We start from the raw sequence: 26790 nt of genomic DNA on the forward strand, positions 1-26790 counted from the left end.
AACGTGGAAGCTCCCTGCTCGCCTCTCCTCCCCTCCTTTCAAGCATTCTCGTTCAGGGATCTCCTCTCTGCAGCCCTCAGGCCCCGGAATGCTCACACCTTGCAGGTCAGAATTCTTTCCTTGGGAATCACTCACACCTTGCATGCCTTAACCATTCCCATCCCCCCTAACATTCCTATCCGCAAACATTGCTTTCCCAAGAAGGTGGCGATTTTTTTTTTTTTTTAACGTTTTGCTCATTGTTGCATTGCCAACACCCGGAACAGTGCCTGTTATAGACAAGATATATCTTAAAATGCTTTTCGATTGGAAAACCGGAATACAGCTGGGAAGGAAAAGGTTCTTTGGGGTCTTAGAGGAGGACCTGAAAGATTTGGTGGGGAAAAACAGACGAGTGACAGAGGGCCTGGCTATAAGTCCTGGTGACGGGGATCCTGGCACCAGAGAAGAGGAAACTTGAACGTAGCAGCGCAAAAAGCGCGGGACGCACAGAAGAGCCGAGCGCGGCGTTTCCGCCCACTGCGCACGCGCGAGCGCTCAGCTCCGGGCAAAGCCGGGCAAGGCAGCTCGGGGGCGGGACTACGTGCTCGCGTCACTCGCTTTGCGACGCCGCGCGCCTGCGCCGCTTTCCACGTGCGACAGTTCCAGACTCGTGCGTGTAGGGACCCCGCCGACTCCCGGAACCGCGCGGCTGAGCGGGCAGCATGAAGCCAGGTGCGGCCGGGCTGCGGGTTCGAGTCTTAGGCGGCACTCGGGGGCCGAGCGCTGGGCCCCGAGGCAGGGAGCCGGGGGAGAGGGCCGGGAGCTGGGCCCCGAGGCAGGGAGCCGGGGGAGAGGGCCGGGCGCGATCCCCCTGGGGTGGGATCTAGAACCGGGCATGCGGGGCGAGCTCGGGGGTCACGGTCGTGGGGTCGGGAGGCGAGCGTGCTCGATCCTGAGGACGCCCTTTGGTTGGGGTCGTGGTTGGGGCAGCAGCCCTCGTGGGATCCTGACCCGGAGGCTTCCGAGGTCTTGGGTCCCGCGGGTTTTAGTTAGGGTCGGAGATCCGTGCTCTGGCGACTGGCAGGCAGCTGGGTCTGGGGAGTCCCCAGTACCTCTCTGATTTCTGCAGCCACCCCTCTGTGTGCCTTCAGCACCCCGTTACCCAGATTCTTCCAGTCTGCCGGCCTCCCCTGCGGACCCCCATTTTCTAGCTCCCTACAGGTTTTTGGGGAGAGGGTAGGGGGGAGGCCCCCTGAGAAGCTGTGGGTATTGGGGACCAGGGACTCCCAACTGCTCAGCGGGAAGAAGCAGGGGGGTTGCTCACAGGCTGCCCCGTTTGGCTTTATTCTGCACCCCTCGCTGCAGCCCTCCCCAGCCCCTGATGGCGGGAGGATGGGGATCCATCTTGCCTCCGTGTTTCAGTTGGGACCTACCTGCTGAGCCCACCGTGTGTGTGAGACTTTGAACACATCATATCATCAATCAAATGGTTGCGATGAAGGGAACATTCGATCTGTGTAAATAGCCCGCTATCTGGCATGGGATAATGTTGACTTGTGTGACATTCTCTTTTATTATTTTCCATAATGCAAAGATTACCTCCCCCCTTTCCTGCCACCATTTCCTTCCGTAATATGACAGAGTTAGTGCTCCTTAGGAACCTCTACCAGTGTGACGTTTTGCTATTTGAGTGCGGGATGGCATTGAAGGTATAGGCAGTGGTAGAAAGTGGAGCATCCCATTGTCAAGGTATATGGAACTGTTTCACTGGATTCCTTTTTTCCAGGAGTAGAGATGTGGTCTGTCTCACTTCCCGATACGCTAGACTCCATTATACAGTTCATCCTTGAGAGTACATGGGAAAGGGGAATGAAGGGTCCTCCTCTCACCCCCCCAGTCATCCTGTGTGAGAACTTGGGCTACCGAGTTTGGGTTTTCCACAGATGGGAAAGCGGGGTGCTGAAGGAGGGAGCCTTGTGCATGAGTGCTTGAGGGGTGTCTCCTGGTGAAGTGGGGTGTGGGCTCCTCGGCCAGGTACCTGCTGCTCTCTGGAATCCCCCAGGGATGGAGGAAGATCCTCTGTCTCCCAGCTCTCCTCCTCCGGCGTGCGGGGCTGCAGCAGTGGTCAGAGGTCAGCTCATACTGGAAGATGCTGAGCGTGTCATGTGACTGATGCTATGTTAAGGGGTCCTCCTGACTCTTGGGGGTGCGCAGTGGCCACAGCCGGCTCTGTCCTGTCCCTGGAACCTGGCTGCTGTGGCTTGGGCCCTGGTGGCGACGGTGGTGGCAGAAGGTGGGCTGATGAAGTCTCGCCACCAGGGAGTAGATTCGGGAAGATGGCACCCGACAGGCTGTATGTGGGCATGAGGCTTCAGCTGGAAAGGGATGGGCAGGCTGGATGGAACTGCTCCTTGAAGGTGTAGGAAGACCAGGAGGCAGGCAGGTTGGAAGCCAGGGAGTCTTGTAGACCTTCCACCTACAAGTGTGTGAATGTGGGTATTTTGGGGGGCTTTTAGTGCATGTTTCTAAGTGCCCCTGGGCCTGCAGTAGGTTGAGGTGATTTGAGTGTTTGGGCAGGGGTGCAACTGTGCCGCCTGCACATGCCCACGTTTCCTGGCTCTCTGTCCTGGTTGGCCTCCATAGAGCATCCCATAGGCGCAGCCAGTGGCTTTCCCTCTAAGTCGAAGGGAGGGGGACTCGGCCCCCTCAGCTTGAATAATCAAGCCATGTGTCCGAACTAATGTCAACTGTACCACTCCCAAGGGGGGCCCTGTGTGAACCCCATAGCCTCATGTTGCAGATGGGGTTTTTTTAAGATTCCTACAAGACTTCCCAGTTCTCTCAGTGGGCCATGGCTGCGGTGTGGCCTTTCTCCCGGGTCCCATGCACAGGCTGCCTGAGGAGAGACCCCTGCGCTGTCTGACTACCACTATATCACTTCCTCAGGACTGGGGACATTCTGGGGCCCCATAGCCTAAGAGATCTGTGTCTGTCTGGAGTTGGATTCTGGTGGGGGCAGGCGGGTAGCAATGAGGTGCTGTGATGGGTGTGGAGCTGGGTGGGGTGGTGGCCAGGGCAGGCTCCTCCAAGGATGTCAGCTTTACCAGACATCTCCCACCCCAGGGCCTTGGAGGAGGGGTTGAGCGGGGCAGTGGGGACCACAGTGCCAAAGACGTGGAGCCTGAACTGTGGGTACTCTTTGGTGGGAACACAGAAAGGGGTTGGAGAGGTCAGTAGAGGCTAGATTTTCACATGGGGGTTCCCAGTTTGGACCCCCACATTAGCATCTTTGCAAGTGCAACTTCTGGGTAGGTCCTGGTGCAGCAGTTAACACACCTACGTCCCAAAGCAGTGCCAGATTAGAGGCCTGGCTGCTGTGTTTATGATCCGGCTTCCTGCTCACTCCCACCAGGCGAGACAGCAGAGGGTGGTTCAGGTGCTTGGGCCCTGCCACGCACGTGGAAGATCTAGATTAAGGTCTAGGCTTTTGGGGCCTGAGCTGTGGCATAGCTGGTTAAGCCACTGTCTGCAACATCAGCAGCCCATAGAGGCAGCAGTTCGAGTCCTAGCTGCTCTACTTCCCGTCCAGCTCCCTCTTGATGCTCCTGGGAAAGCAGTTGGAAGATGTCTTAAGTGCTCCTTAGGGCCCAGCACCCATGTGGGAGATGAGTTGAGGCTCCTGCTTTTAGCCTGGCCCAGCCTTGGTAGAGGGTTTCTGCCTCTGTCTGACTCCTCCATTCAAAGAAAGAAATCTTTAAATTTTTGTTTTCATTGGTCATATTGACCAGCCCCTAAACTGTCTTTAAACTATTACTCGTCCCTAACGGATAGTTTGGGTTTCTTCCCCTGAGCTGGCAGCAGGACGACGAGTTAGCAGGAAGATATGGCTTGGTGAAGTTCCCCCTACGCTGGCGTCGCTGCTCTTGTTGCAGGAGCAAGGGCCAGGTCGGGGGCCTGGGGAAGCCAGTGACCACAGGGTGGACACACATGCCAGATGTGCCCCTCTGACTCCTTCATATCAGCGCATTCCATTTAGCCAGAGGCTGAATTTGACAGGCCAGATATCGAATTGTCGCATTGTTGTGGTTTCTGTGCCTCGTCACTGTCACACCTCAAGTCTAAGTTAACCCAAGGACATTTCACTGTTGATGCTGTGTATTCCCCCGCTGGGGTGGGTCCTGGTTGTGGTGTCTGCGTCCCTCCACACAGGCACTGGCTTCTGGCTCTTTGGTTTAGCAGGAATTGTGAGGTACCAGGTCTTTCAGGGTTTTTAAGTTGCAGTGCCCTAATTGCTATTCTTTGTTTCCCCCACAGGTTTCAGTCCTCGTGGCGGTGGCTTCGGTGGCCGAGGAGGCTTTGGTGACCGTGGTGGTCGCGGCGGCCGCGGTGGAGGCCGAGGGGGCTTTGGCGGGGGCCGAGGGCGAGGAGGGGGCTTCCGGGGCCGAGGAGGAGGAGGAGGTGGCAGAGGAGGTGGCGGCGGTGGAGGAGGCAGAGGTGAGTGAGTTTGAGTGGTGTGGAAGGGCCTTCCTGGGGGGAAGGAAGGGGAGAGGTTTGAAGGCCTGCTTTTCAACCTGCATCTCCCCTCCGTAGGTGGCGGCTTCCACTCTGGGGGCAACCGGGGCCGGGGCCGGGGAGGCAAGAAAGGAAACCAGTCGGGGAAGAATGTGATGGTGGAACCCCATCGACACGAGGGTGAGTGAGGGCGGCAAGGGGGTGCTGGGGCTTGGGACGGGTTGTGGCCCCTGGTCCTCACCCCTGCTTTCCGGCTCGCCTGCTGCAGGTGTCTTCATCTGTCGAGGAAAGGAAGATGCCCTGGTCACCAAGAATCTGGTCCCTGGGGAATCCGTGTACGGAGAGAAGAGAGTCTCCATTGCGGTGAGTCCCGGGCCCCGGGCAGGGCTATGATCTCCTGATGCCCAAGTCAGCATCCTTGAACCAGTTGTCCACTCCCCCAGCCCCATCTCCATGGAGTGCCACTAGTTGCCCTGGCATCCTCCTTGATCCCCACTCTCCCTGCCAGCTCTGCCAGGTTGCATCTTGGTCAGCTGTCTCCTGGTCTCCTGGTCTTCGTGGCCAGCTCCACGCCTTGGGGTTTCACTGCTGGCCTTCCTCCTCCCTGGGATGCTCTCTCATCCTCAGCTCTCCCTGGGCTGCCCTTCCTTATTTTACCTGCTGCCACACTCCACACCTGTCCTCTTCATTTAGCATGTGCCACTGCCTCGCATTGCCAGGCTGAGGTAGTTGGTACAGGGTGCCCTCAGGGGTCTCTGAGGGTCTCCCCAGTACCTGGAGTGGGGCTAATGCAGAGATGCTGAATGGATGGGAGCCATGTCTCACTGTTGCTGGTTCTTGGGGTTTGCTGCCTGTGGCTGCGCCTTCTCCTGGGCCGGTGACTACTGTTGGGGGTCAAGCTCAGGCCTGACTTCCCATATCCCCATTTCTCCCTGCCCAGGAGGGGGATGACAAGATTGAGTACCGGGCCTGGAACCCTTTCCGCTCCAAGCTGGCGGCAGCCATCCTGGGTGGCGTGGATCAGATCCACATCAAACCGGGGGCCAAGGTGCTGTACCTCGGGGCCGCCTCGGGCACCACCGTCTCCCACGTCTCTGACATCGTTGGCCCGGTGAGTGGCTCCAGAGGACAGGCTGGTGGGAGGGAAAGGCCATTACCCCCACCACCACTATCTACCCTGTTCCTACCTGGAATCCCAGGGCTTGGCTGCTTCCCTCTGCTGGGGGCTCGAGGCCATGAATGAAGCAGCTCCTTGAAGTAGAGGCTGCGGGAGCTCTTGGGGGCCTGGCATGGAGTGACCCCTGTGAGCAGGCCTCCACACTGGGCATGCACGTGGACCACTTGGTTTTGCTTGCTCTCTTTACAAAGCTCAAGCTGTCCCCTCTGTCCCGCTCCCATCACTTGTGAAGGAACGAGGGGCTCTCACAGTTTCTGAGCTCAGGTTTCTGCATGCTGTGCAACTTTCCCAGGTATGGGGTGCCTGACACACATTTCCTCTTGCTTTGTGGCCCCTGTCCTTTCCATGTAATGTAGTGCCAGCCTCCCCTGTCCCGACACTGCTGAGAGAGGGCACATGGCTTGGCAGCAGGTCACCTGACCTCTCCTTATCTTGCCCTGCTGGAAAGCGAGGTGGCTGTGAAGCCAGAAGCCCCGATGGCACCTGGCCCCGTGCCCGTACTCTGGGGTCTCATTCCTTGCTTGGCTGGTTCTCTGCTCCTCTTAGGAGCCTCATCTTCGAGCTCTGGCAAGTCAGGTTAGGGAGCCAGGGTACCTGCCGAGGAGCCATTGGCTGGGAGACTTAACACGGAGAGCTCTTCCAATCAGGGATTATTTCACTCTGCAAGGGCAACAGCAGTCAGGGCTGAGCTAGACCCAAAGCCAGAGCTTCTTCAGGGTCTCCCACGTGGATTTTGGACAGGGGCCCTCCCCCTGCTCTTTCCAGGCCCTGAGCAGGGAGCTAGGTCAGAAGTGGACCAGCCGGCTCCTATAACAGGTACCCATATGAGACGGTAGCTTACCCGTTATGTCCTAGCGCCGGCCCTAGCAGTAGAGAGGAGCTGCCGCATGCACCGTGAGGGCCCGCAGCAGGCCTTGCGCACAGGAGAGCTTGGTGTCCCTTTGTCTGAGCAGCGGCTGTCTTTCAGGATGGTCTGGTCTACGCAGTTGAGTTTTCCCACCGCTCCGGCCGTGACCTCATCAACTTGGCCAAGAAGAGGACCAACATTATTCCTGTGATTGAGGACGCCCGGCACCCGCACAAATACCGCATGCTCATTGGTGAGGGTCCCAGTGCGGGGAGGACAGGTCCTACCAGGTTTCCTGGTGGGAGGACAGGCAGAGCCTGGGAGAGGTGTGGAGGCTGTGTCCTTGCTGCAGGATGGCCCTTCTCCCTGCTGGTCTCCCTGCCTCTCCTGAGAGCCCTGGAACGTGGCGCTCCCCCCACTGACTTGCTGCTCCTTGCTAATGGTAGAAAAGCCCCCTCTAGGGGTGCTTACCAGCCTCTGGGGAGGTCCTAGCTCAGGGAGCACAGGCGAGTGTGGCCTGTAGAGACCACTCCAGAATCTGTAAACAGTTAATAGCATGCAGAGTAGCCAGGGGAAGCACCCTAAAGCCCACCAGAAGGGACTGCATAGAATGAGGGGCCATCTGCTTTTTCCAGTTTCAGAATTCAGTTGTCCTGACATCATGTTATCCCCATACCCTCGTCCCGCCTAGTGTTTGCATTTGGCAGTCCTGCGGACCGCTGTTGCTTTTTCTCATCTGTGATGACATGTCACTGCCCCTCCCCAACCCAGGGGCGTCTAGAAGGCAGGGTCCTGGTCTGACTTGTCTCTGTGTCCCCCATGCCCAGCCCAGGGCTGGCCACATTGGAGGTGGCAACCATGATTTATAGGAGGAAGTGAGTGATACCCGAATGTGGATTTTCAGGGTTGCTGTACAGGGAGGGAATGAGTTGGGGTGAGGGAGCAGTGAGACCAGAGGCAGGGAGACCTTCCCAGGAACCTGCTGACAGAGCCCAGACCCCATGGGAGGATCCAGGGTGGGTCTAACTCTCCAGTGTCACCCTTTCCCCTGTAGCAATGGTGGATGTCATCTTTGCCGACGTGGCCCAACCAGACCAAACACGCATTGTGGCTCTGAATGCCCACACCTTCCTGCGGAACGGAGGCCACTTTGTGATTTCCATTAAGGTAAGGGGCTTGGGGAGTTGAAGGTGGGAGCATTTTCCCTGCGAGGCAGCCAGTGGAAACAAGGAGCCTGGGGTGGATCTAGCTTAGTGGTCAGATGTTCGCCGTACACTGTATTGCAGAGGCCCAGGGTCAGAGCTCTGATGGTGCATATGGTTGGGAGCCTGGACCCCACGTGCAAGGCCTGGGCCAGGTCCTGGGGCAGCCCCAGTGAAATATCCACCGTAGCTCCTCCCTCTCTCCAGGCTGATGTGAGGATGGGTTGATCAATACAAGGGAAGGGAAGGATTTTTGCATACATGCTTGGGGCAATTTTTTCTAAAGGTTTATTTTGAAATGACAGCCCTCACTCACGCAGACAGGCCTTGGGTCTATGCTCAAACCTGCACGTTTAGATGAGCAGGCTTCTGTCAGGGTCTCCTGTCATTCGTAACTCCCCTCACGAAGCCCCACTAGGCTCGGGGTAAACAGGGCCTTCTCCCCCCGCAGGCCAACTGTATCGATTCCACCGCCTCGGCCGAGGCCGTGTTCGCGTCAGAGGTGAAGAAGATGCAGCAAGAAAACATGAAGCCCCAGGAACAGCTGACCCTTGAGCCCTACGAGAGAGACCACGCCGTGGTGGTGGGAGTGTACAGGTGAGGGAGATCACGCCGTGGTGGTGGGAGTGGACAGGTGAGCCCAGGACAGCCGGCTGCACCGGGGAGCCCGCACTGGGACCGGCCTAACCCACCCCGTCTCCTCTGCTGCAGGCCGCCCCCCAAGGTGAAGAACTGAAGCTGGATGTGTCCGACTGTGTGTTGTTTTTTTCTATTAAAATGACTGAACTGAACTGTGGCCCCCCGTCTGCTGCTGACTACTCCCTGGCCCGCGGTCGGCACCCTGGGCAGGAACGGCTGGGGAAGGGCAGGGCCCCCGCCGGGCACACTGCGCATGCTCCGCATCACGCCCGCGGCCAGCGCAGCCCTGACCCGGATTTCGCCGCTGGGGCGGGGCCGGTGGCTCACTGCGCATGCTTGCCGTGGCATGGCGCACTTTGTGCGCAAGCGCCGGCAGTTACCCGGAGTCACGTGAGAGGCGCGGACGGGAGTGTGGGAGGAGCTCGGGGCGGGGAGGGGGGGCGGTTTGTTGTGGTCGCCATTTTGCTGGTTGCATTACTGGGTAATCGGGGCCCTGGCTGGCCGCGTCTGCAGGAGACCCTCAGAGAGCGGGCACCTGTGAGCTCGGGCTGTCCGAGCGGTTTGCGTCCCCTTGCCTGCGCCCTCAGGTAACTACGTGGCGGCGAGAGGCGGGGCGGCATCGGCAGGCGGGGAGTGAGGCTGAATGGGATCCGCCCTGCCCGCTCGCAGCTACTGCGAGCCTTAGCACGAGGGAGGCCGAGGGAGGAGAGGGGAGCGAGCTTCTGGCAGGTGCGGGGCTGTGCTTGGCTGTTCTCAGTCCTCATTGACTTCATTCCTGAGAGAGGTGGAACCGGGAAGGCAGCTCGGGAGGGGGGTATCGGGGGCCCCACTCCCGCCCTTTGTTTGGGCTCGGATCCGCCGGCCGCATCGCCGTTGCCTAGCAACAGCTGCCCTAGGCTGCGATTGGCTAAGCTCTCGGCGGCAGTGGCCAATGGCGCGGTTGTTGCCATGGCAGGTGCAGATTGCCAAGCTCGGGCAGACCCCGCCTGCCGGGGCGGGCCGCCGGGGTCCCTGGGGGCGGTGGCCGCTCGGGGCGGGCCGGGTGGGGTGAGGGCTGACCTGCCCATCCCCCGTCCGTCCACCTGCTCTCCCCTTCCCCCGCATGGCCTGGGATGACCCTGGTTCCCTGCTCTCCCCGCCCCCGGCAGCAGCGGCGGAGGCTGCTGTTGTCACCCACCGGGCCGCCTGTCCTGCTTGCCCTCCCCGCCGCGGGGCTTGCCGGGCCTGGCCAGTCCAGGGACAGGCGGCCGCCTTAGCACCGCTGCTGCCGCCGTCACCGCCATGCTGGCCGCTCCCCCGCCCCACTGGGGGCCCCACCGCTCCCCAGCCCCCCGTGGGTCCCGGGCCAGCCCTGACCCTGGTAGGGGTGGAGGCTGGGAGAGACTGGAGGGCCTGGGCGAAAAATTGGGAGGGGAGAGTTTGCAGAGTGTAGTGGTCCTGAAGTGGCAGGCGTGGCAAGGAAAAAGGTCTGACGCTGGAGGGGAGGGGGAACCCATGAGGAAAGAATTTTGTTGTGGTCCATGCACTGAGAGTGGAAAGCCCTATGTGATATTTGGGGATTTGTCTATTGGGGCCTTCTAGGAACGGACACAGCAGTGGATTGATCCTAGAGCGGGGTAACTGGAGAAGGGGCCCTGGTCGGAATATTGGGTAGGGTGGGGTGGGGGAGGGCAAGGATCCACTGTAGGGGAGAAAAGCAGATGGCTCCCTGCCTCCTCCACGTCCATCAGGAAGGGTGCGCCTTGATCAGGAGGGCGTCTTGGAGTGACAGCAGCAAAGTGGACTGAGGTCTGGGGCGGGGGGATGGCCTGATGTGGGAAAGAGGCTTGGCATGACTGCTTAGAGACCCCCATCCTGGAAAGGTGTGTCTTCATGGGAGCACGGGGGTAGGTGTCTGTTGTCCGGGTTCTCGGGGGGGCCCCCTGGTGTGGTTGGGAATCCCTGAAGGACCCCGATGTAGTTTCCAAGGCCTGCAGCGGCTCAGCTCTTGATGAAAGGGGAGGAGGAGGAGTGTGTGTGGCATGGGGGTCCATCGGGAAGGGGTTGTTGAAACAGAAACTTGGCTGTGGGACAAGCGGGGCTCGTGCTGTTCAGACTGCAGAGGGGTGGGAGCTTGCAGGAGGGCCTGAGGGAGCCCTGAGTAGGAGTGGGGGGGGGGACGAACCTGCACTGCCCGCCTGGTGTGCGCTTTCTCTCATTTCTTCTTTTCCTTCTCTGTTTATTGGTGTCCTTCTGTCCTTGTCCTGGCCTGCACCCCCACCCTCTGCCTGCTCTCTGTTCTGGGGCTCTGTATGTGGGGTCATCTGTTTATCGATTGAGGGGGTCTGTTCCACTTGCCTGCCACTTCTCTCTGCCGCCCCCCCTTTGTTGCTGCCTGCTGCTTTGTTGTTTCCCCCACCACCACCCTTCCCTGCCCTGCCTGGCACTGCTGTACATGTCGCTTGGTTCCATGCTGTTTGCTTGCTTCCCATCTATTCCCAGGTCTCAGCGGCGGTGGCAGCCGAGGTGCAGGATGCGAGAAGGCGCCCCCCGGCCGGGCTCCCGCTCCAGGCCTCGCACCCCTGCGGCCCTCTGAGCCCACCATGGCCGTCCCACCAGGCCATGGTCCCTTCTCTGGCTTCCCAGGGCCCCAGGAGCACACGCAGGTATGTGTTCACCTGGTTCCTCACTCCTCTTGGGTGTGACGGGTCCCAAGGGAATGGCAATGTGCCCACATTCTGGGCAGTGAGGAGTGGGAGAGCCTGGCTTCACAGCCTGGTGTCAGTTTTCTAGTCTGTAAAATGGAGCCAGTTACTGCCTGCTTCCCAGGGTTGTGAAGACTAAACAAGGTAATCCCACGCGTGTAAGTGCTGAGAATGGTACCTGGCATGTGGTCAGTGCCCAGTTAATGTGAGAAAAAGGAGTCCAGGGTTGGGGGGTTGCAGGGAGTTGAACAAGAGCAGAGTTGAGCCTAAGGACCTTGGGGCAGAGGGTGGAGAGGGTGAAGCCCTCTGAAGATAGCTCTGAAATGCAGAATTTGACACAAGGTGAAGGGGGGCGTGAGGTGCCACTGCCAGACCTAGGAGCCCTGGCATGAAAGAACTGGGCAGGGTTGCTCTGGCTGGGAGGGTGAGGGTAGGTACCACCTCAGGGATGACAAGGAATTGAGATGGGACGTCTCTCAACAAGATGGGGTACCAGCCGCCAGGACGGGCCTCAGGCTGGTGGGCTCTGTGGGGCAGTCCGGTTCTCCCTGACAATCGATGACCCCACATACCCACTCTGCTGCAGCTGGGAGAGGAGGGGGTGGTGTCAGGAAGCTGACCAGGGTGCTGGGTCGCAAGTCGGGGATGAGGCAAAGTGAGGAGCCCAAGGAATATGAAAACAAAAAATAATAAGTTTGGCTACCAAAAATGTTAGAAGTCCACACAGTAAAGAGCCCTTCAGAAAGCTGTTAGGGAAAAATTTCCATTAGGAATAGGAAAAAGGTACACAGATTTAAAAAATAATTAATACCACCAAAATAAACTAACCTTCATCGCATTTTTTCCAAGACCTTTTTGAAGGTCCCTTATAAGCTGCACACACACATTCGTTAGCCCTCAAATAACATGGTTGTGTGCCAGGCCCTGCTCTAGGCACTGGAGGGGCAGGGTAGACAAGGGGGTGCCCCACCCTTGGGGGATTTCTGTTCTAGTAGGGGAGCCAGGCAAGTAGCTGTGTGTGTGTGTGTGTGTGTGTGTGAGCTGAAGACACAGCTCAGTGTCCACCACCCATCCTGCCCTGCAGGTGTTGCCTGATGTGCGGCTGCTGCCTCGAAGGCCACCCCTGGCCTTCCGGGATGCCACCTCAGCCCCCCTGCGCAAGCTCTCTGTGGACCTCATCAAGACCTACAAGCACATCAACGAGGTAGACATTGGGGCTGGGTAGGGTAGAAGGGACCCCCCCAGCTGGCTGCCACCACTGGTCACTCACTGCACTTGCTTGTCTCTTGGCCGACTGGGAAGGTGTACTATGCCAAGAAGAAGCGGCGGGCCCAGCAGGCACCACCCCAGGACCCGAGCACCAAGAAGGAGAAGAAGGTCCTGAACCACGGCTATGACGACGACAACCATGACTATATCGTGCGCAGTGGCGAGCGCTGGCTGGAGCGCTATGAGATCGACTCGCTCATCGGCAAAGGCTCCTTTGGCCAGGTGTGGACAACAAGCCAGGGCCACACTTGGGGACCTTGGTTCTCAGGGCTACTCCATGCAGGGCGCGCTCCCTACCCCGTCACTTTCCTCGTGCTCTAGTTTCTTGTGCGAAATACTGCAAATAATGGGACTTTGCACCTAGGGTGGCTGGGTTGTCTTATGCCCCTTCCACACCTGTGCATGCTTGGTGATGAACACTCAGCTTGGCCACGTAGTGATAGGGCCTGCTGGCCGCAGACACAGAAACCCTGTCCCGCTCTGCCCAGTGCCCACCTGCCCCATGTGCTGACCGCCCTGCTCCAACAGGTGGTGAAAGCCTACGACCACCAGACCCAGGAGCTGGTGGCCATTAAGATCATCAAGAACAAGAAGGCCTTCCTGAACCAGGCGCAGATAGAGCTGCGGCTGCTGGAGCTCATGAACCAGCATGACACGGAGATGAAGTACTACATAGGTGAGGGAGGCATGGGTCCAGGCTGCGCGGCCATGAGCGCCTGCTGAGCACCCATCAGGGGCCAGCCGGCTGCTAGCAGTCCACGCAGACTGGGAGGGAAGGGGGCACCTGGTGACACAGCCTGGAGGTGCCTGCAGAGCCTCTCAGTATCTGCCCATGTCTGTTCTCATTCCCCTTACTGAAAGCAGAGTTGTAAAACTTTCTGCATTTTGAAAGGAAAATGTACCAATCTTTGGCCCCAACACAGTGAGCTGGAAACTGTGTTACAGAGTTAGGGAGGCAGTCTGGAATGCCTTGAAGACTGCCTGTAGCTAAGGAAACTTTCTCTGTGGTTTCCCGGGAAGGTTTGACAGGAGAAGAGATTGAACTTCCGGTGTGAATCCAGTTATAAAAATACCACAATGAGCAGCTGGCTCTGAGGCAGAGGCGTTGCTCCCTGCGCCCCCTCTGAGCCCAGGTCTCTCCTCCCCCGCAGTGCACCTAAAGCGCCACTTCATGTTCCGGAACCACCTGTGCCTGGTGTTCGAGCTGCTGTCCTACAACCTGTATGACCTCCTGCGCAACACGCACTTCCGTGGCGTCTCGCTGAACCTGACGCGGAAGCTGGCACAGCAGCTCTGCACAGCGCTGCTCTTCCTGGCCACGCCCGAGCTCAGCATCATCCACTGCGACCTCAAGCCCGAGAACATCCTGCTCTGCAACCCCAAGCGCAGTGCCATCAAGATCGTGGACTTTGGCAGCTCCTGCCAGCTAGGCCAGCGGGTGAGCCCCCCCAAGCATCAACATTGGTGGGGCCCGTGTGGGTGGGGCAGCAGCTGGGGCGGGGTCACTGTGGGTGGGGCCACTGGGGTGTGGCAGCAGCAGAGGTGGGACCAGCTGGGGATAGAGGTGGAGGGGCTTCTTGGGTGTTGCAGCTGCGTATGAGAGGCACTCACTGGCTGCCAACTTCTCAGTGGTGACCAAGAGGGTCTGAAGGCCAGGACCTAGAGTGGAGATGCGGATGGACGAGGCCCGCAGTGACCGGGGCATTGCTGAGTGAGGTGGTGGCAGTGGCTTTTGGGAGACCATAAGCCCTGACCACCAAGCCCTCCCCACAGATCTACCAGTACATCCAGAGCCGCTTCTACCGCTCGCCTGAGGTGCTCCTGGGCACGCCCTACGACCTGGCCATTGACATGTGGTCCCTGGGCTGCATCCTGGTGGAGATGCACACTGGAGAGCCCCTCTTCAGCGGCTCCAATGAGGTGCGCCCCAGGAAGGAGGGGGAGCCCAGCTGGCCCCAGGAAGTCCTGTGCTGGAGGGGGCTGGAGGAAGGGGCAGCCTGGCTAGCCCCATGATGCTGACCCTAACCCCTGGCCGCTCACAGGTGGACCAGATGAACCGCATTGTGGAGGTGCTGGGCATCCCTCCAGCCCCCATGCTGGACCAGGCCCCCAAGGCTCGCAAGTACTTTGAGCGCCTGCCTGGGGGTGGCTGGACCCTACGAAGAACAAAGGAACTCAGGAAGGTGCGGTCCCTGCTCCATGCCACTCCTCCTGCCCTGGACGGCCCCTCACTCTCTCACACTTGGGGCTCTCTCTTCCTGCCTCCCCGCCCTGATGTCTCTCCCCTCCTTCCTCTTCCCCTTGTCTGTCTGCTCCCCTTCCCTGCCCACCCTACCCCCCAGCTTCTCTCAGCCTCTCTTTCTCCACCTTCTCTCTGTTTCCCCGTGTGTGACTCCCTGCCCCTCCTGCCCACTGACGGCCACTCTCTTGCCCCCCCTCCCACCCCCTCCCTGCCAGGATTACCAGGGCCCCGGGACACGGCGGCTGCAGGAGGTGCTGGGCGTGCAGACGGGCGGGCCCGGGGGCCGGCGGGCGGGGGAGCCGGGCCACAGCCCCGCCGACTACCTCCGCTTCCAGGACCTGGTGCTGCGCATGCTGGAGTATGAGCCCGCCGCCCGCATCAGCCCTCTGGGCGCCCTGCAGCACGGCTTCTTCCGGCGCACGGCCGACGAGGCCACCAACACGGGCCCGGCAGGCAGCAGTGCCTCCAGCTCACCCGCAGCCCTTGACACCTGCCCCTCCTCCAGCACCACCAGCTCCATCTCCAGCTCGGGTGGGTGCCCAGTGCCCAGAGTGGCTGCTGCCTGGCCCACATGGGGCCTGGGCCTTAACACAGTCACTCTGAAGCAACTCCTAATATCACACTGGAAAATAGGGAGTGTGGGGGAGGAGGGAAGAGTTGCAGCCAACCCTGACAGAATTCCCGAAGCTGGGTGTATGGTCGGGGCTGAAGGCTGACTCTGGCTTTAAAGCTAGTGCTGAACCCTGACCCCAGATCTCAAAAATCGGGCCAGCTCCTGCAGACAGGCCCCCAGCCTAGGCCCCAGGGCCAGCGGGCACACTGAGGCAGCTGCCCCCAAGCCCGACTATGGTCTTCCTCAACCATGGCCTCTCCTGTGGCTTGCAGGTGGCTCCAGCGGCTCCTCCAGTGACAACCGGGCCTATCGTTACAGCAACCGCTACTGTGGGGGCCCGGGACCGCCCATCACAGACTGTGAGATGAATAGCCCCCAGGTACTGGAGTCTGGCCACGTCCCGGGGAGGGCAGGGTGCCTGGGCCTGCGGGACTTGGGGCTCCATCACCCAGTGCCCCAATGCTCTCCTTCAGGTACCACCCTCCCAGCCTCTGCGCCCTTGGGCAGGGGGTGATGTGCCCCACAAGACTCATCAAGCCCTCACCTCTGCCTCGTCACTGCCGGGGCCCGGGGCCCAGTTACCCCCCCAGCCCCGATGCCTTGGTCGACCCCCATCGCCAACCTCACCGCCACCCCCGGAGCTGATGGATGTGAGCCTGGCCAGTGGCCCTCTGGACTGCTCCCCGCCTCACCCGGCACCCACCCCTCAGCATCCAGCCGCTTCAGCCCTCCGGACTCGGATGACGGGAGGGCGTCCACCTCTCCCACCCCAGGCCCCGGATGATCCTGCCACCACCGCTGGGGCCCTGGGGCCTCGCCTGGGCCTCCGGGGTGTGCCCCAGAGCACCACAGCAGCCAGCTCATGACCCTGCCCCCTCCCTGGGGCCCCTCCTGAAGCCATACCCTCCCCCATCTGGGGGCCCTGGGCTCCCACCCTCATCTCCTTGACTGGAATTGCTGCTACCCAGCTGGGGTGGGTGAGGCCTGCACTGATCGGGGCCTGGGGCAGGGGATCAAGGAGAGGGGTTTGGGCAGACCCCCCCCCCCCACTAAGGACTGGACCCTCGTCTCCTTCTCCTCCCTCGTTTTCTATTTATTGTACCAAAGACAGTGGTGGGCCGGCGGAGGGGAGACTTCCCTCACCCCAGGGCCCTAGGAGGGGGTGGGGGCAGGTAGGGGGGAGATGGCCTTGCTCCTCGCTGTACTCCCCAGTAAAGAGCTTTCTCACACGCCTGCCTGAGAGTGTGCAGGGCCTGGGCTCCCCCAACCGGGCCCTCCTGGGCGCCATGGGGAAGGCTCTGTGGGGAGGGAGTGCCAGAAGGCCCTGGTGTGACTGCAGGGAAGGTGGTGCCACGGAGGTCTAGACAGAGATCTGAATAGTATCCCGGCTCACACTGCCCCTTCCCTGGCTGAAACCCAGACCCAGCAAGGGGGGGAGGCCCAACTCTCACCTGGGTGCAGGAGACACCAGGTAGTGGCCGAGGACGCCAGGCCCTGGACAGTGTGCACAGGCGTGGCTTCTTGCCCGACCCGTGGGCGCCCAGTGCACTTAGCAAGCTCCCACAGCGCCGTGGGGAGCAGGTGGGCTATACGCAGACCTGACACCCCCACCCCACCCCAGCTGGACCCACCTTTTGAAATTACGCAGCCAAGCGCTTTGAAATTCTCAGGCATAAAGAAATTCCCTGGGTTTCAGGTAAGTGATGCCGTTTCCAGGACAATTTGGAAGCTGCGGGTCCCCCGTGAGGCCAGTCCAGGAATGCCTGCCCCCAAGGGTGCCTTCTCCCAGACGGAGCCGCAGCGCTTCACGGGAAATGGAGTTCCTCCTGGTCGTCACCTTTTGTCCCGCCCTCGGCTTGGAGAACTACAAAGGCCGGAATTCTCCGTTCGTTCGGGAGCGAGTGCTCAGGCGGCCAATAGGCGCGCAGAGGCAGCCAAGCCCCGGATGTTGGAGGCAGTCCGTAGAGGGAGGAAAGTCAGTGATTGGGTGCTTCGGGTCGTGGCTTGTTCAGGTGTTGGCCGAGGCGTGCGGAAGCAGGGTCCCCCACCTGGGCGGGTCGCCAGGACTTGGCAGGTTAGGGTCTCGCTGAGCTCCAGCGGGTGGTGTGGTGAGGTCTGAAGCGACCCTTCCCTCGGTCGTCACTGACCGGCTCGCTTGAAGCCCAGGCGGTGGGAGAGGCAGGTGTGCTCGCTGGTGCAGGGGAGCGGTGTGGGGCGTGCCGAGGAGGATTCCGGAGACCGGGAAGTAGGCAGGTGTCGGCGGAGGCGGTCGTGGGAAGCATCCTGTGGTGTGGATGTGCGCTGTGGGGCGTGGGAGGATGGGAATCTGGTGTCCAGAGGCGTGACGGTGGAAGTTCTGTCTGGAATGGTCTTGTTCTGAGAACAATGAGAGGCCACGGGAGAATTCCTAAAGGGAAGGGAGGGTACGGCCCGCCTTCCTAGGGATAAATAAATGGGGTGTGGTTGAGGGAGAACTGCTCCCCCACTTGCTTCCTCTGCATTATCTGGAATGCTGCATGGGAGCTTTGTCCCTGGATTGGTCCACTCACAGTCCTTTCTTCCTGTCTGCAGGGACGCGTGATGCTTATGGGTCTGTGTGGGCTCTTACTGCTAGTTCTGTCCCTAACCCAGGCTGGTCTGTGTTCACCTGCCCCCTTGCTGTCCTGGAAATTCCTGGCTCAGTGGCCACCTTAGCAGAAGTGGCTGGTGCTCTGCCCCCCTCCCAACCCAGTCTATCCAGCGCATTGCAGCTTTGCAGGCTCTGCCTCCGGCAGTCCCTTCAGCATGGGGACTCTGCTGTCTTCTCACCCGCCACTCCTGGGCCACCCTCTTTCTTAACCTGTTTCCTGTGCATGGACCAGTGAGGTACTCTCTGACCTTGTCTCTGAACCCCAGACCTGGGGAGTCCTGAGGCCTCTGAACCCCACCCCACCCCCTCTCTACCGCGTGATCCTCAAAGGCTCCCAACTCTCATCAGGACCCCAATTCCAAACCTGCTCTCCCCCAACCCCTTTCAGCTCATCTCAGAGGTGACCCTCCACACTCCAGGGGCCCAGGCAGTCCTGGGACTCCTCCTGGTTGCCCACTAGGACCCCCTGGGTGCCACCCAGACATCCCCTTAATTTCCTGTCTCTGTGGCCCCCTGCAGCCCTCCCTCCGCCAGGTTAAGCCTGTTCCTGAAGCAGAGTTAACTAGGCAGGAGATGAACTCTCACGGCTCTTTAGCTTAAGCAGAGGAATCACTGGTTTAACGTTGCAACGGTTGGGAGAAGGCCAGACTGTGCTTCCTAAGACGCAGCACATAAGTTTCCCTTAGGATCCCGTCAGCCAAGAGGGCTTTTCCTTCATTTTAGTTTGTACAATTGCTTTACACTTGGCAGGGTCCCAGGCCTGGGGAGCAAGAGTGTGGAGGAGTGTGTGTGTTTGCTGATGGGGAGTGACGTTGAGAGAGTTCTTGTCCCCCACTCTGAGGGCAGCATGGCCCTGGGGAGATGAGCTCAGGAGCTGAGGCCACATTGCGTGGTGTCCAGCTGCCTGCACGTGCACGGGCTGCAGGGAGGACCGCCACCACTCTTGGCACCTCGCCGATGCCCTCAGCAGGTGACTGCCCTAGTCACAATTTGGAGGCAGCTTTCTTGGTCAGGGAAGTGTGCACTCTGACGGGACTCGCACCCTGGGGTCTCGTTTCCGGCCACGTGCCTTTAGCTGCCTTCCTCTTCTGCTCCCGCTTCTACCTGGGTGGTGCATTGCTGCTTCCTTTCAGAAGAGAGGCTTCAACTAGGTTCCTTTCTGCCTCCTCGGGCCCTTTGCAGCATCCCCAGTTATTTGTAAAGAAAAAATATTGTTTAGCATTTCTTAGACTCCAGGAATACACAAAGATGCAGCGAGAAAAGTCCCCAGGCTCCCTCAGTGACCATCCTAGCTCACATCCTTTCTCTCTCCCTCTCCTTTTCGGTCTCTTCCCTGCTTTTTTTGTTTTTTAAAGACAACCTACAAGTCCTTAACTCATTCCCAGGCTGGCATGTTAAGCAGCTGCCTGAATCTTCCCTTTTTCCCTGTTTTCCAAGTGCAGGGGCAGTCTTGATCCCTGGTGCGCCTGTGTACGGCGAGGGACTTGATCCCTGGTGCACATGCGCACGGTGAGGGACTCGCTCCCTGGTGCTCCTGAGCACGGTGAGGCTCAGGTCCTGGTGTGCCTGCGCATGGTGGGGCGCGGCCTGGCACACCGACTGTAACCTTAGCCGGCAGGTGGCTCTCCATGTCGCCCTGAGGCCTGACTTGTTCCTAGCAGGGTGGGCTGAGCTGACTTGGCAGCCAAGCAGGACATGTAATCCGCTTGTGGCTTCTTGCCGCTGTCACGGCCTCTTCCCTTATTTGGGATATTCTCTGAATTGCTCTCCACTCCTTCCAGGTCAGGCCGCCTTGGACACTTGTCACACTCGGCAGCCTCAGGTTAAGCATTTCGTGTGCATCCTAGTCGGGGAGTCATTCATTGGCCGCCTGTCTGGAAGCTCCCTCAGGCAGCCATCAGTGTATCCTCAAACCTACAGGGTCCCCAGCAGTGCTGGTCACTCGGCAGGTGCATCCAGTACTTGTGCTGAATGAGCTGGTGAGCTGGGCATTTATCATGAGTAATGGGAAGCCACACAAGTGTGCCTGGTGCACCACGGGACTCAGTTGTCTCGACCTCAGTGGACACCCGAGTGCCCTGGGGTCTTGTTCCAACATGGATTTCGCTTCAGTGGGTCAGGGTGGGGCGGGGGGGGGATGATGACCCCTGGGACCCTGTCTCTCAACAGCTCCCTGGAGGCCAGTGCGTGGAGCTGCCTCGGTCTGACTGCACTGGCCCGTGGCCCGTGTGAACCAGAGACCTCTCAAGGTTTTTAGATTTATCACATCGATATGGCAATATTTTGGATATCTTGAGATAAATAATAAATTATTATTAAAATGAATCTCATGTTCCTTTTTTTTTTTTTTAAAGATTTATTTTTATTATTTTTTCATCGGAAAGGCGGATATACAGAGAGGAGAGACAGAGAGGAAGATCTTCTGTCCGATGATTCACTCCCCAAGTGAGCGCAACAGGCCAATACTATGCCGACCCGAAGCCAGGAGCCTCTTCCGGGTCTCCCATGCGGGTGCAGGGTCCCAAAGCTTTGGGCTGTCCTCGACTGCTTTCCCAGGCCACAGGCAGGGAGCTGGATGGGAAGCGGGGTCACTGGGATTAGAACCGGCGCCCATATGGGATCCCGGGCGTGCAAGGCGAGGACCTTTAACCACTTGCGCCACCGCGCCGGGCCCATCCTTTTTTTTTTTTTTTTTTTTTTTAATGTGGGAAAACTAGATTTGTCTTTGCAGCTCCTTCACTGTCATTGTCACTTAAGCATTTTACACGTGTTTCCCTCTTTGGGGGAGCACCTCACTTTCTCTCACTGTTATCCCCACAGCTAATTCCATTCTTCAAGTCTCCTCCAGGTGGGGCCCCCAGGGAAGGCTGGGGTTCTGCTCTGGGCTTCCTTAGTTCCTTGGGGCTCCCCTTCCTAGCTGTGGTCCTGTTATATCAGCACGTGCATGTCCTTCCCCCTCCTGGCACTGGGAAGTGAGTACGGAGAGCGACCGGGTCTGTGCAGGTCATCACGGAATCTTCAGAACACGGCACGAGGCAGGGGAACCTGGCTGGGGTACCTGGACAGCAGCCTAGCTGGGAAGGCAATGGCAGATGGCTTCAGAGCTTGAGCCTCTGCACTCACATGGGAGACCCAGATGGAGTTCCAGGCTCCTGGCTGAGACCTGGCCCAACACTGGCCATTGTGGCCATTTTGGGAGGGAACTGGTATATGGAAAATAGATACCTCTCTCCCCAAACATAAATTTTTTTAAAAGATTTATTTTTATTGGAAAGGCAGATATACAGAGAGGAGAGACAGAGAGGAAGATCTTCCATCTGCTGGTTCACTCCCCAAATAGCTGCCATGGCTGGAGCTGAGGTGATCCGAAGCCAGGAGCTTCTTCTGGGTCTCCCATGCGGATGCAGGGTCCCAAGGCTTTGGGCCATCCTTGACTGCTTTCTTAGGCCACAAGCAGGGAGTTGGATTGGAAGCAGGGCCTTCGGGATTAGAACTGGTGCCCATATGGGATCCCAGTGCATTCAAGGAGAGGACTTGAGCCACTAGGCTATCATGCCAGGCCCTAAATCTCTTTTTTTTAATGGATAAATAGATGGTTTATGTGCTCACTGGAGTACAATACATTGGTGTGACTGAAGGATGCACAAAGGGCAAATCTTAGAAAAGTGGAACCGGAAATCTGCCTGGGACAGCAGAGCTGTCATCTAAGGTCCTGGGTTCGAGTCCCACCTCTGGCCTGGGACTTATAACCAGTGCATACCATAGGAGGCTGTGGGCGATAACACAGGGCCTGGGTCCCTGTCACCACCTACAGTGGCTCCTGGCTCTTGGATCTTTGTCACCACCTATACTGGCTCTTGGCCTTGGCCTGGTCCAGCTGTTGTGGGCATTTGGGGAATGAAACAGCTGTTGGAAGATTTGTATCCTTGAATAAACATGAATCAGGCAAAATGCAAAACTCCCTCCAGCAGCCTTCAGTCTGTCCTCAAACCTGCAGGGTCCCCAGTCCTGGCAGGTGTGCCCAGTACCTGTGCTGAATGAGTGAGTGGGTGGCTGCCCAGCTCACCAGTTGGGCATTTATCATGAGTAATAGGAAGTGTGTCAGGTGGTTCAGTTGTCTCCTACTTGAGTGGGTGCCCAAGTGCCCTGGGGTTCCAACATGGATTCTGCTTCAATGGGTCGGGGTGTGGGAGGCTCAAAGCCAAGCTAAAGGGAACAACCAGGCAACCAAAGACAGGATAAAAATAGCAAAGGATGAGAGAACCTTTGGGGATTTATCACATTGTCCACTTAAAACAGATCTTCCAGAGGCTGGCAGCTCAATAGGCTAGCCCTCTGACAGCCAGTGCCGGTCCTAGTCCTAGCTACTCTGCTTCCCTTCCAGCTTCCTACATGTGCCCTGGAAAAGCAGTGCAGGACGGCCCAAAACCTTGGGACTCTGCACACACACGGGGGACACAAAAGAATCTGTCTTCTGGCTTCAGATCAGCTCTGCTTTGGCTGTTACAGCTATTTGGTGAGTGAACTGGCAAGATCTTTCTGTTTCACCTTCTCTGTAAATCTGCTTTTCCAATAAAAATATTTCTTTAAAAAAAAAACACGAATTTTACCCAAGTGCATGTGAATTGGACCTTAGTGAGGTTGAGTTTTCCTTAGAGGGTGAGGGAATGGGTTGGAACAAGTTCTCTGTCCCAACATTCCGCATCCCCACTTACGCCGAGGTGGGCTGGGTAAGAAGGGTGTGCAAGTGGCACGCAGGATGGCCAGGCAGAAAAGAAAAAGGGCCCACGTAATGTCCCTGAGCTCCCTAAGGAACTTTGTTTTTGCTTGTACTCTGTCTCCAGCCCCTAACATTGTGCCTGACAGTTAACCTGTTTTTGTGCATACTTTGAAAGTTTCTGTTGAAGCACAGCGGAAGATGCACAAAGCTTGCGCCAGTGAGTGATGGTGTTGAACAACCCTGGCTCCTGCGTGAAATGAAGTATTTCCTTTGGTGAAGTCTTTTGGGTCTCGGTGCCCTGCTGCGTCTCCACATTGACAGACATGAGGAGTCTGTGATAGCTGACGTGTTGGGGTGCCAGGCCCTAGTTGCGGGCTTTGAAGTGTGCTGTCTCTCTCAGTCTGGATCCAGGTTCTCCGTCTTACTGAGCAGGGCCCAAAGGAAATCACAGACGGCTATGCCCGGTCCTGCTGGCTGCAGGGCTGCAGGGCGTGCCATGTTGTGTCTGCCCATATTCCTTCAGGGAATTCTGGCATGGCAATCATATATGGAAGATTGGGCGGGGCGGGGTGGGAAGTTTCCTATATTCCAGCCCCACAGAAGTCATCAGAGGCAACTGATGGTTGCAGTCATGTACCTCAAATCCCTAATGTTTTAGGACGGTCGTTATCTCCTGGTCCTGCCTAGGTGGACTGGGCTCGGTAAGGTAGTTTCGGCTTAGAGACCTTCGTGCTACTGCAGTTGTCTGAAGGCCTACTTCCAGACGTCCAGATGGTACCCCTGTCTGGTGGGCACCCAGTGGGGCTGTGGGCCAGATGAACTGCTGCCCCATGTGGCTCCAGCTGCTCAGCTTTCCAAAATTCACCAAACTACAAGCCTCTTAGGCTCCAGCTTCAGAATTTCAAAATTCGACCCCTCTGTATTTTTTAAAAATAATATTATTTTTATTGGAAAGGCACATGTTTATAGAGAGAGAAGAGACAGAAAGATCTTCTATCTGCTGGTTCACTTTGCAAATGGCCATAATGGCCCAAACAGAGCTGATTGGAAGCCAAGAGCTTCTTCCGGGTCTTCCATGTGGGTGCAGGGTCCCAAGGCTTTGCGCCATCCTCTAGTGCTTTCCCAGGCCACAAGCAGGGAGCTGGATGGGAAGTGGAGCAGCTGGGACATGACCAGCACTAATATGGGATCCCAGTATTTGTAAGAAGAGATTGAGCCACTGAGCCATTGCCCCGGGCGCTCCTCTTTTTACAGTCAGTTGTGCTTCATCACCAAGAACTGCACGGTGCCCGTCCCTTCTTGTTGCTTTCTCTCCACTCTCCAGCCGCTGTCACGGGCTGAATCTGCGTGTCAGAAGAGCCAGGTGTGGACTACAGTGTCAAGCCTCCACACTTGATACTGACTCTTTTTCTCATATCCTTGAAATGTTTGTGGTAAAAAAAAAAAAAAAAAAAACCTTTTTTTTTTTTAATTTGTTTGAAAGGTAGAGAAAGAGACATCTTGCATCTACTGGTTCACACTCCAGCTATCCACCATAGCTAAGATTGGGCCAGACAGAAGCCAGGAGCCTGGAATTCCCTCTGGGCTTCCCACAAGGGTGACAGAGACTCAACCACCCGAATCGTCATCTGCTGCCCCCTCGCCCCACAGACGTCTGCCAGGATCCACACTAGTGGCCCACAGAGCTTGGGAAGCTGGACTGGAAGTGGATTAGCCAGCACTCAAACCTGGGTATTCCAGTGTGGGATGCATGTGTGCAGAGCAGTGGCTTAGCCTGCCATGTCTCTGAGTCACACCCGCCTCTGGAAAGGCCACCTTTATTTACCTTATAAAGTGCGTTATTTATTTACTTGGGAAAGTGAGATTTACAGAGAGAAGGAAATACAGAGAGAAAGATCTTCCATCCACTAATTCACTCCCCAAGTGGCTATAATGGCCAGAGCTGAGCTGATCCAAAGCCAGGAGCTTCTTCCGGGTCTTCTATGCAGGTATAGGGTTCCCAAGGCCTTGGGCCAGTCTCTACTGCTTTCACAGGCAGAGAGCTGGAAGGGAAGTGGAGCAGTCGGGATATGAACTGGGGCCCATATGGAATCTCGGCACATGCAAGGCAAGGACTTTAGCCACTGGGCTACTGTGCTGGTACTGGCTGCTCCACTTCTGATCCAGCTCCCTGCTAATGCGCCTAGGAAGTAGCTGAAGATAGTCCAGGTCCTTGGGCCTCTGCACCTACGTGGGAAATTTAGGAGAAGCTCTTGACTCCTAACTTCAGACTGGCTCAGCTCTGGCCTTTGCAGCCATTTGGGGAGCAGACCAGCAGATGGAAGATCTCTCTCTGTAACTCTAAGTAAATATTTAAAAACAAAGTACTGATGAAATTAAAGAACTGGAGGGATCAAGGGGGAGTCCTAAAACCTCCTTGTCCCTGGGTCCAGCTGTGCCTGAAGGCAGGTCGGCCGGCAGTTAGGTGAGCCTGCAAAATAAGGCTTTTGCTGAGGACACAAGCTGGTTTCCCCAGAGATTGCCTGCACGTGGAGTTTTTTTCAAGGGGCCTCAGAGGGCTGCCGTTGGATTTGCTGTGAGGAGTTTGCGTGTGTGTGTGTGGTGGTGGTGGTGGTGGTGGTGTGGTTCTGCACAGCAGCTCTTCCTAGTGTGGCGTTGGACCCAGTGGGACCTGAGCATGAAGGCCACATTGTTTTGTGCACAGCGCCAAGTCCCAGATGCCAGGAGAACAGCCACCAGCAGCAAGCTGTGGGAGCTAAGAGTGCCATGGGGTGGTTCCCACAGGGGCAGGAGGCACAGGAACTTGGTGTCACCCCCTGCATCTGGCTCCCTGCTTCCAGGTGAACCCCACGGAGGCTTGTGGTGGCCACCCCGCAAACAGCGTGCAGCTTGCATTTGTGGGGGCTGCTGCCGTGTACCTCAATGAGTGCTGGAGACAGGGCATTGGGGCAGCACCTGCTGCGTGGTGCACTTAAGAGTCAGACTCGGTGGGGCCCCCAGTCCCTGCAGAGGTGTCCAGAAAGACCCCTACTCATCCCTGGGAGTTGGGGGGCTCACTGAGAGAGTTGGGGGGCTCCCTGGGAGTTGGGGGGCTCACTCCAGTGGTGTGGGCTCTACTACCCAGTTCCCTGGCCACGCCCATGCTTCTGCTCCAAGGTTTCCCTTCCTCCCCATGTGGAGAGGCAGGTGTGAGCCTCGCATCCGAGACCCAGGGCAGTTTCTTGGTCACCTCGGGTGCTCTTTTCCCTGACTCAGGCCTGGGGCACCTCCCTGGCCTCAGCCGCAGGAGCTGGTAACCTGATCCACCAGCCCAGCCAAGAGAGTAGCCCCCCCACCTCCTGCACCTGTTCAAGGCACCTGATTGATGGCCCTTCCAACCTCAGCGGCTCCTTTTCGGGCCGCGTTCAGGGCTGCCTCCAGCTTTCTTATATAAGCAGACATCACCCCTGCTAACCCCAGGAGGCTGCCCTCTGCAGTCCTCAACCGACACCCCCACCCACCTCCTGTCACAGCCCTGGCCTTGTTAACATACGTGGTTTCAAATGCTGGGCTAGTTAAACCTTCTCCAGCTAACTCCTCTGGAACTGGGCCCTGCTGGGGCAGGAAGGGCTGGGAGTGAGGGAGCCTGGCCCGAGGACCACAGGAGGTCGAGGCAAATGGATGGAAGACTGGCTCTCTAAGGCTTTGAAGGGTTACCAGGAGACATGGGTCTTTCTCCTAAGGGTGCTAATAACAAAACTGCTGTTAAAAGCAGCACGTCTGGGGTGCACAGACAGATCTCTGCAGACATATGCATGTTTTTGCATATAAATACAGTTAAAGAAATTGGACTGTGAGGACCCAGCGTAGTGGTGTGGTAGGCTAATCCTCTGCCTGCAGTGCCAGCATCCCATAGTCTCTGACTCAGCTCCCTGCTGATGACCTAGGAAAGCAGCAGAGGATGATGGTCCAAGGAGCTTGGGCTTCTGTGCCTGTGTGGAAGACCCAGGAAAAGCTGCTGGCTCCCAGCTTGGGATGGGCCCAGCTCTGGTTGTTGCTGCTATTTGAGAAGTGAACCAGCGGATGGAAGATCTCTCTCCTTGTAATCTCTCTCTTCCTTTTCTTCATTTCCATTAAAAATAAATACTTTTTAAAGTTTATTTATTTTATTGGAGAGGAAGATATACAGAGAGGAAGATCTTCTGTCCACTGATTCATACTCAAGTGGCCGCCACAGTCGGAGCTAAGCCGATCCGTAGCCAGGAGCCTCTTCAGGTTTCCCACATGGGTGCAGG

General features: G+C 57.8%; 2 protein-coding genes across 5 annotated transcripts; both read left to right on the forward strand.

The window, feature by feature from the left end:
* The first annotated feature begins 624 nt into the window (after positions 1–624).
* FBL (fibrillarin) lies at positions 625–8511 on the forward strand. Its single transcript, XM_040976318.1, has 9 exons — positions 625–714; positions 4297–4476; positions 4573–4674; positions 4763–4857; positions 5435–5605; positions 6639–6771; positions 7573–7685; positions 8172–8317; positions 8432–8511. Exons 1-9 carry the CDS (start codon positions 705–707, stop codon positions 8454–8456), a joined length of 975 nt encoding a protein of 324 aa, XP_040832252.1. The 5' UTR covers positions 625–704; the 3' UTR covers positions 8457–8511.
* A 309-nt stretch (positions 8512–8820) lies between these two features.
* On the forward strand, positions 8821–16396 carry DYRK1B (dual specificity tyrosine phosphorylation regulated kinase 1B). 4 transcript variants are annotated; one of them, XM_040976321.1, is made up of 12 exons: positions 8821–8946; positions 10841–11004; positions 12128–12247; positions 12346–12534; positions 12841–12988; positions 13464–13750; positions 14086–14232; positions 14355–14495; positions 14770–14805; positions 14890–15085; positions 15440–15546; positions 15641–16396. In XM_040976321.1, exons 2-12 carry the CDS (start codon positions 10942–10944, stop codon positions 16031–16033), a joined length of 1827 nt encoding a protein of 608 aa, XP_040832255.1. In that variant the 5' UTR covers positions 8821–8946; positions 10841–10941; the 3' UTR covers positions 16034–16396. The 4 variants fall into 4 exon arrangements, with proteins under 4 accessions (XP_040832255.1, XP_040832254.1, XP_040832256.1 ...); XM_040976320.1 differs by having other exon boundaries at positions 14770–15085; XM_040976322.1 differs by lacking the exon at positions 14770–14805.
* The last annotated feature ends 10394 nt before the right edge of the window (positions 16397–26790 follow it).

Source organism: Ochotona curzoniae, unplaced genomic scaffold (assembly GCF_017591425.1).
Source record: "Ochotona curzoniae isolate NIBS_2020 unplaced genomic scaffold, NIBS_Ocur_1.0 contig_2699, whole genome shotgun sequence".
NCBI lineage: Eukaryota > Metazoa > Chordata > Mammalia > Lagomorpha > Ochotonidae > Ochotona > Ochotona curzoniae.

What these genes read in the sequence shown, in the direction of transcription:
- DYRK1B (XM_040976319.1), top strand. Translation starts at nt 9,641, where the DNA reads ATGCTGGCCGCTCCCCCGCCCCACTGGGGGCCCCACCGCTCCCCAGCC. An exon ending in CCTACAAGCACATCAACGAG is followed by an intron (nt 12,248 to 12,345) that starts GTAGACATTGGG and finishes CCGACTGGGAAG; the next exon opens with GTGTACTATGCCAAGAAGAA. An exon ending in GAACAAAGGAACTCAGGAAG is followed by an intron (nt 14,496 to 14,769) that starts GTGCGGTCCCTG and finishes CCTCCCTGCCAG; the next exon opens with GATTACCAGGGCCCCGGGAC.
- FBL (XM_040976318.1), top strand. An exon ending in TCTCTGACATCGTTGGCCCG is followed by an intron (nt 5,606 to 6,638) that starts GTGAGTGGCTCC and finishes GCTGTCTTTCAG; the next exon opens with GATGGTCTGGTCTACGCAGT. An exon ending in GTGGTGGTGGGAGTGTACAG is followed by an intron (nt 8,318 to 8,431) that starts GTGAGGGAGATC and finishes CCTCTGCTGCAG; the next exon opens with GCCGCCCCCCAAGGTGAAGA.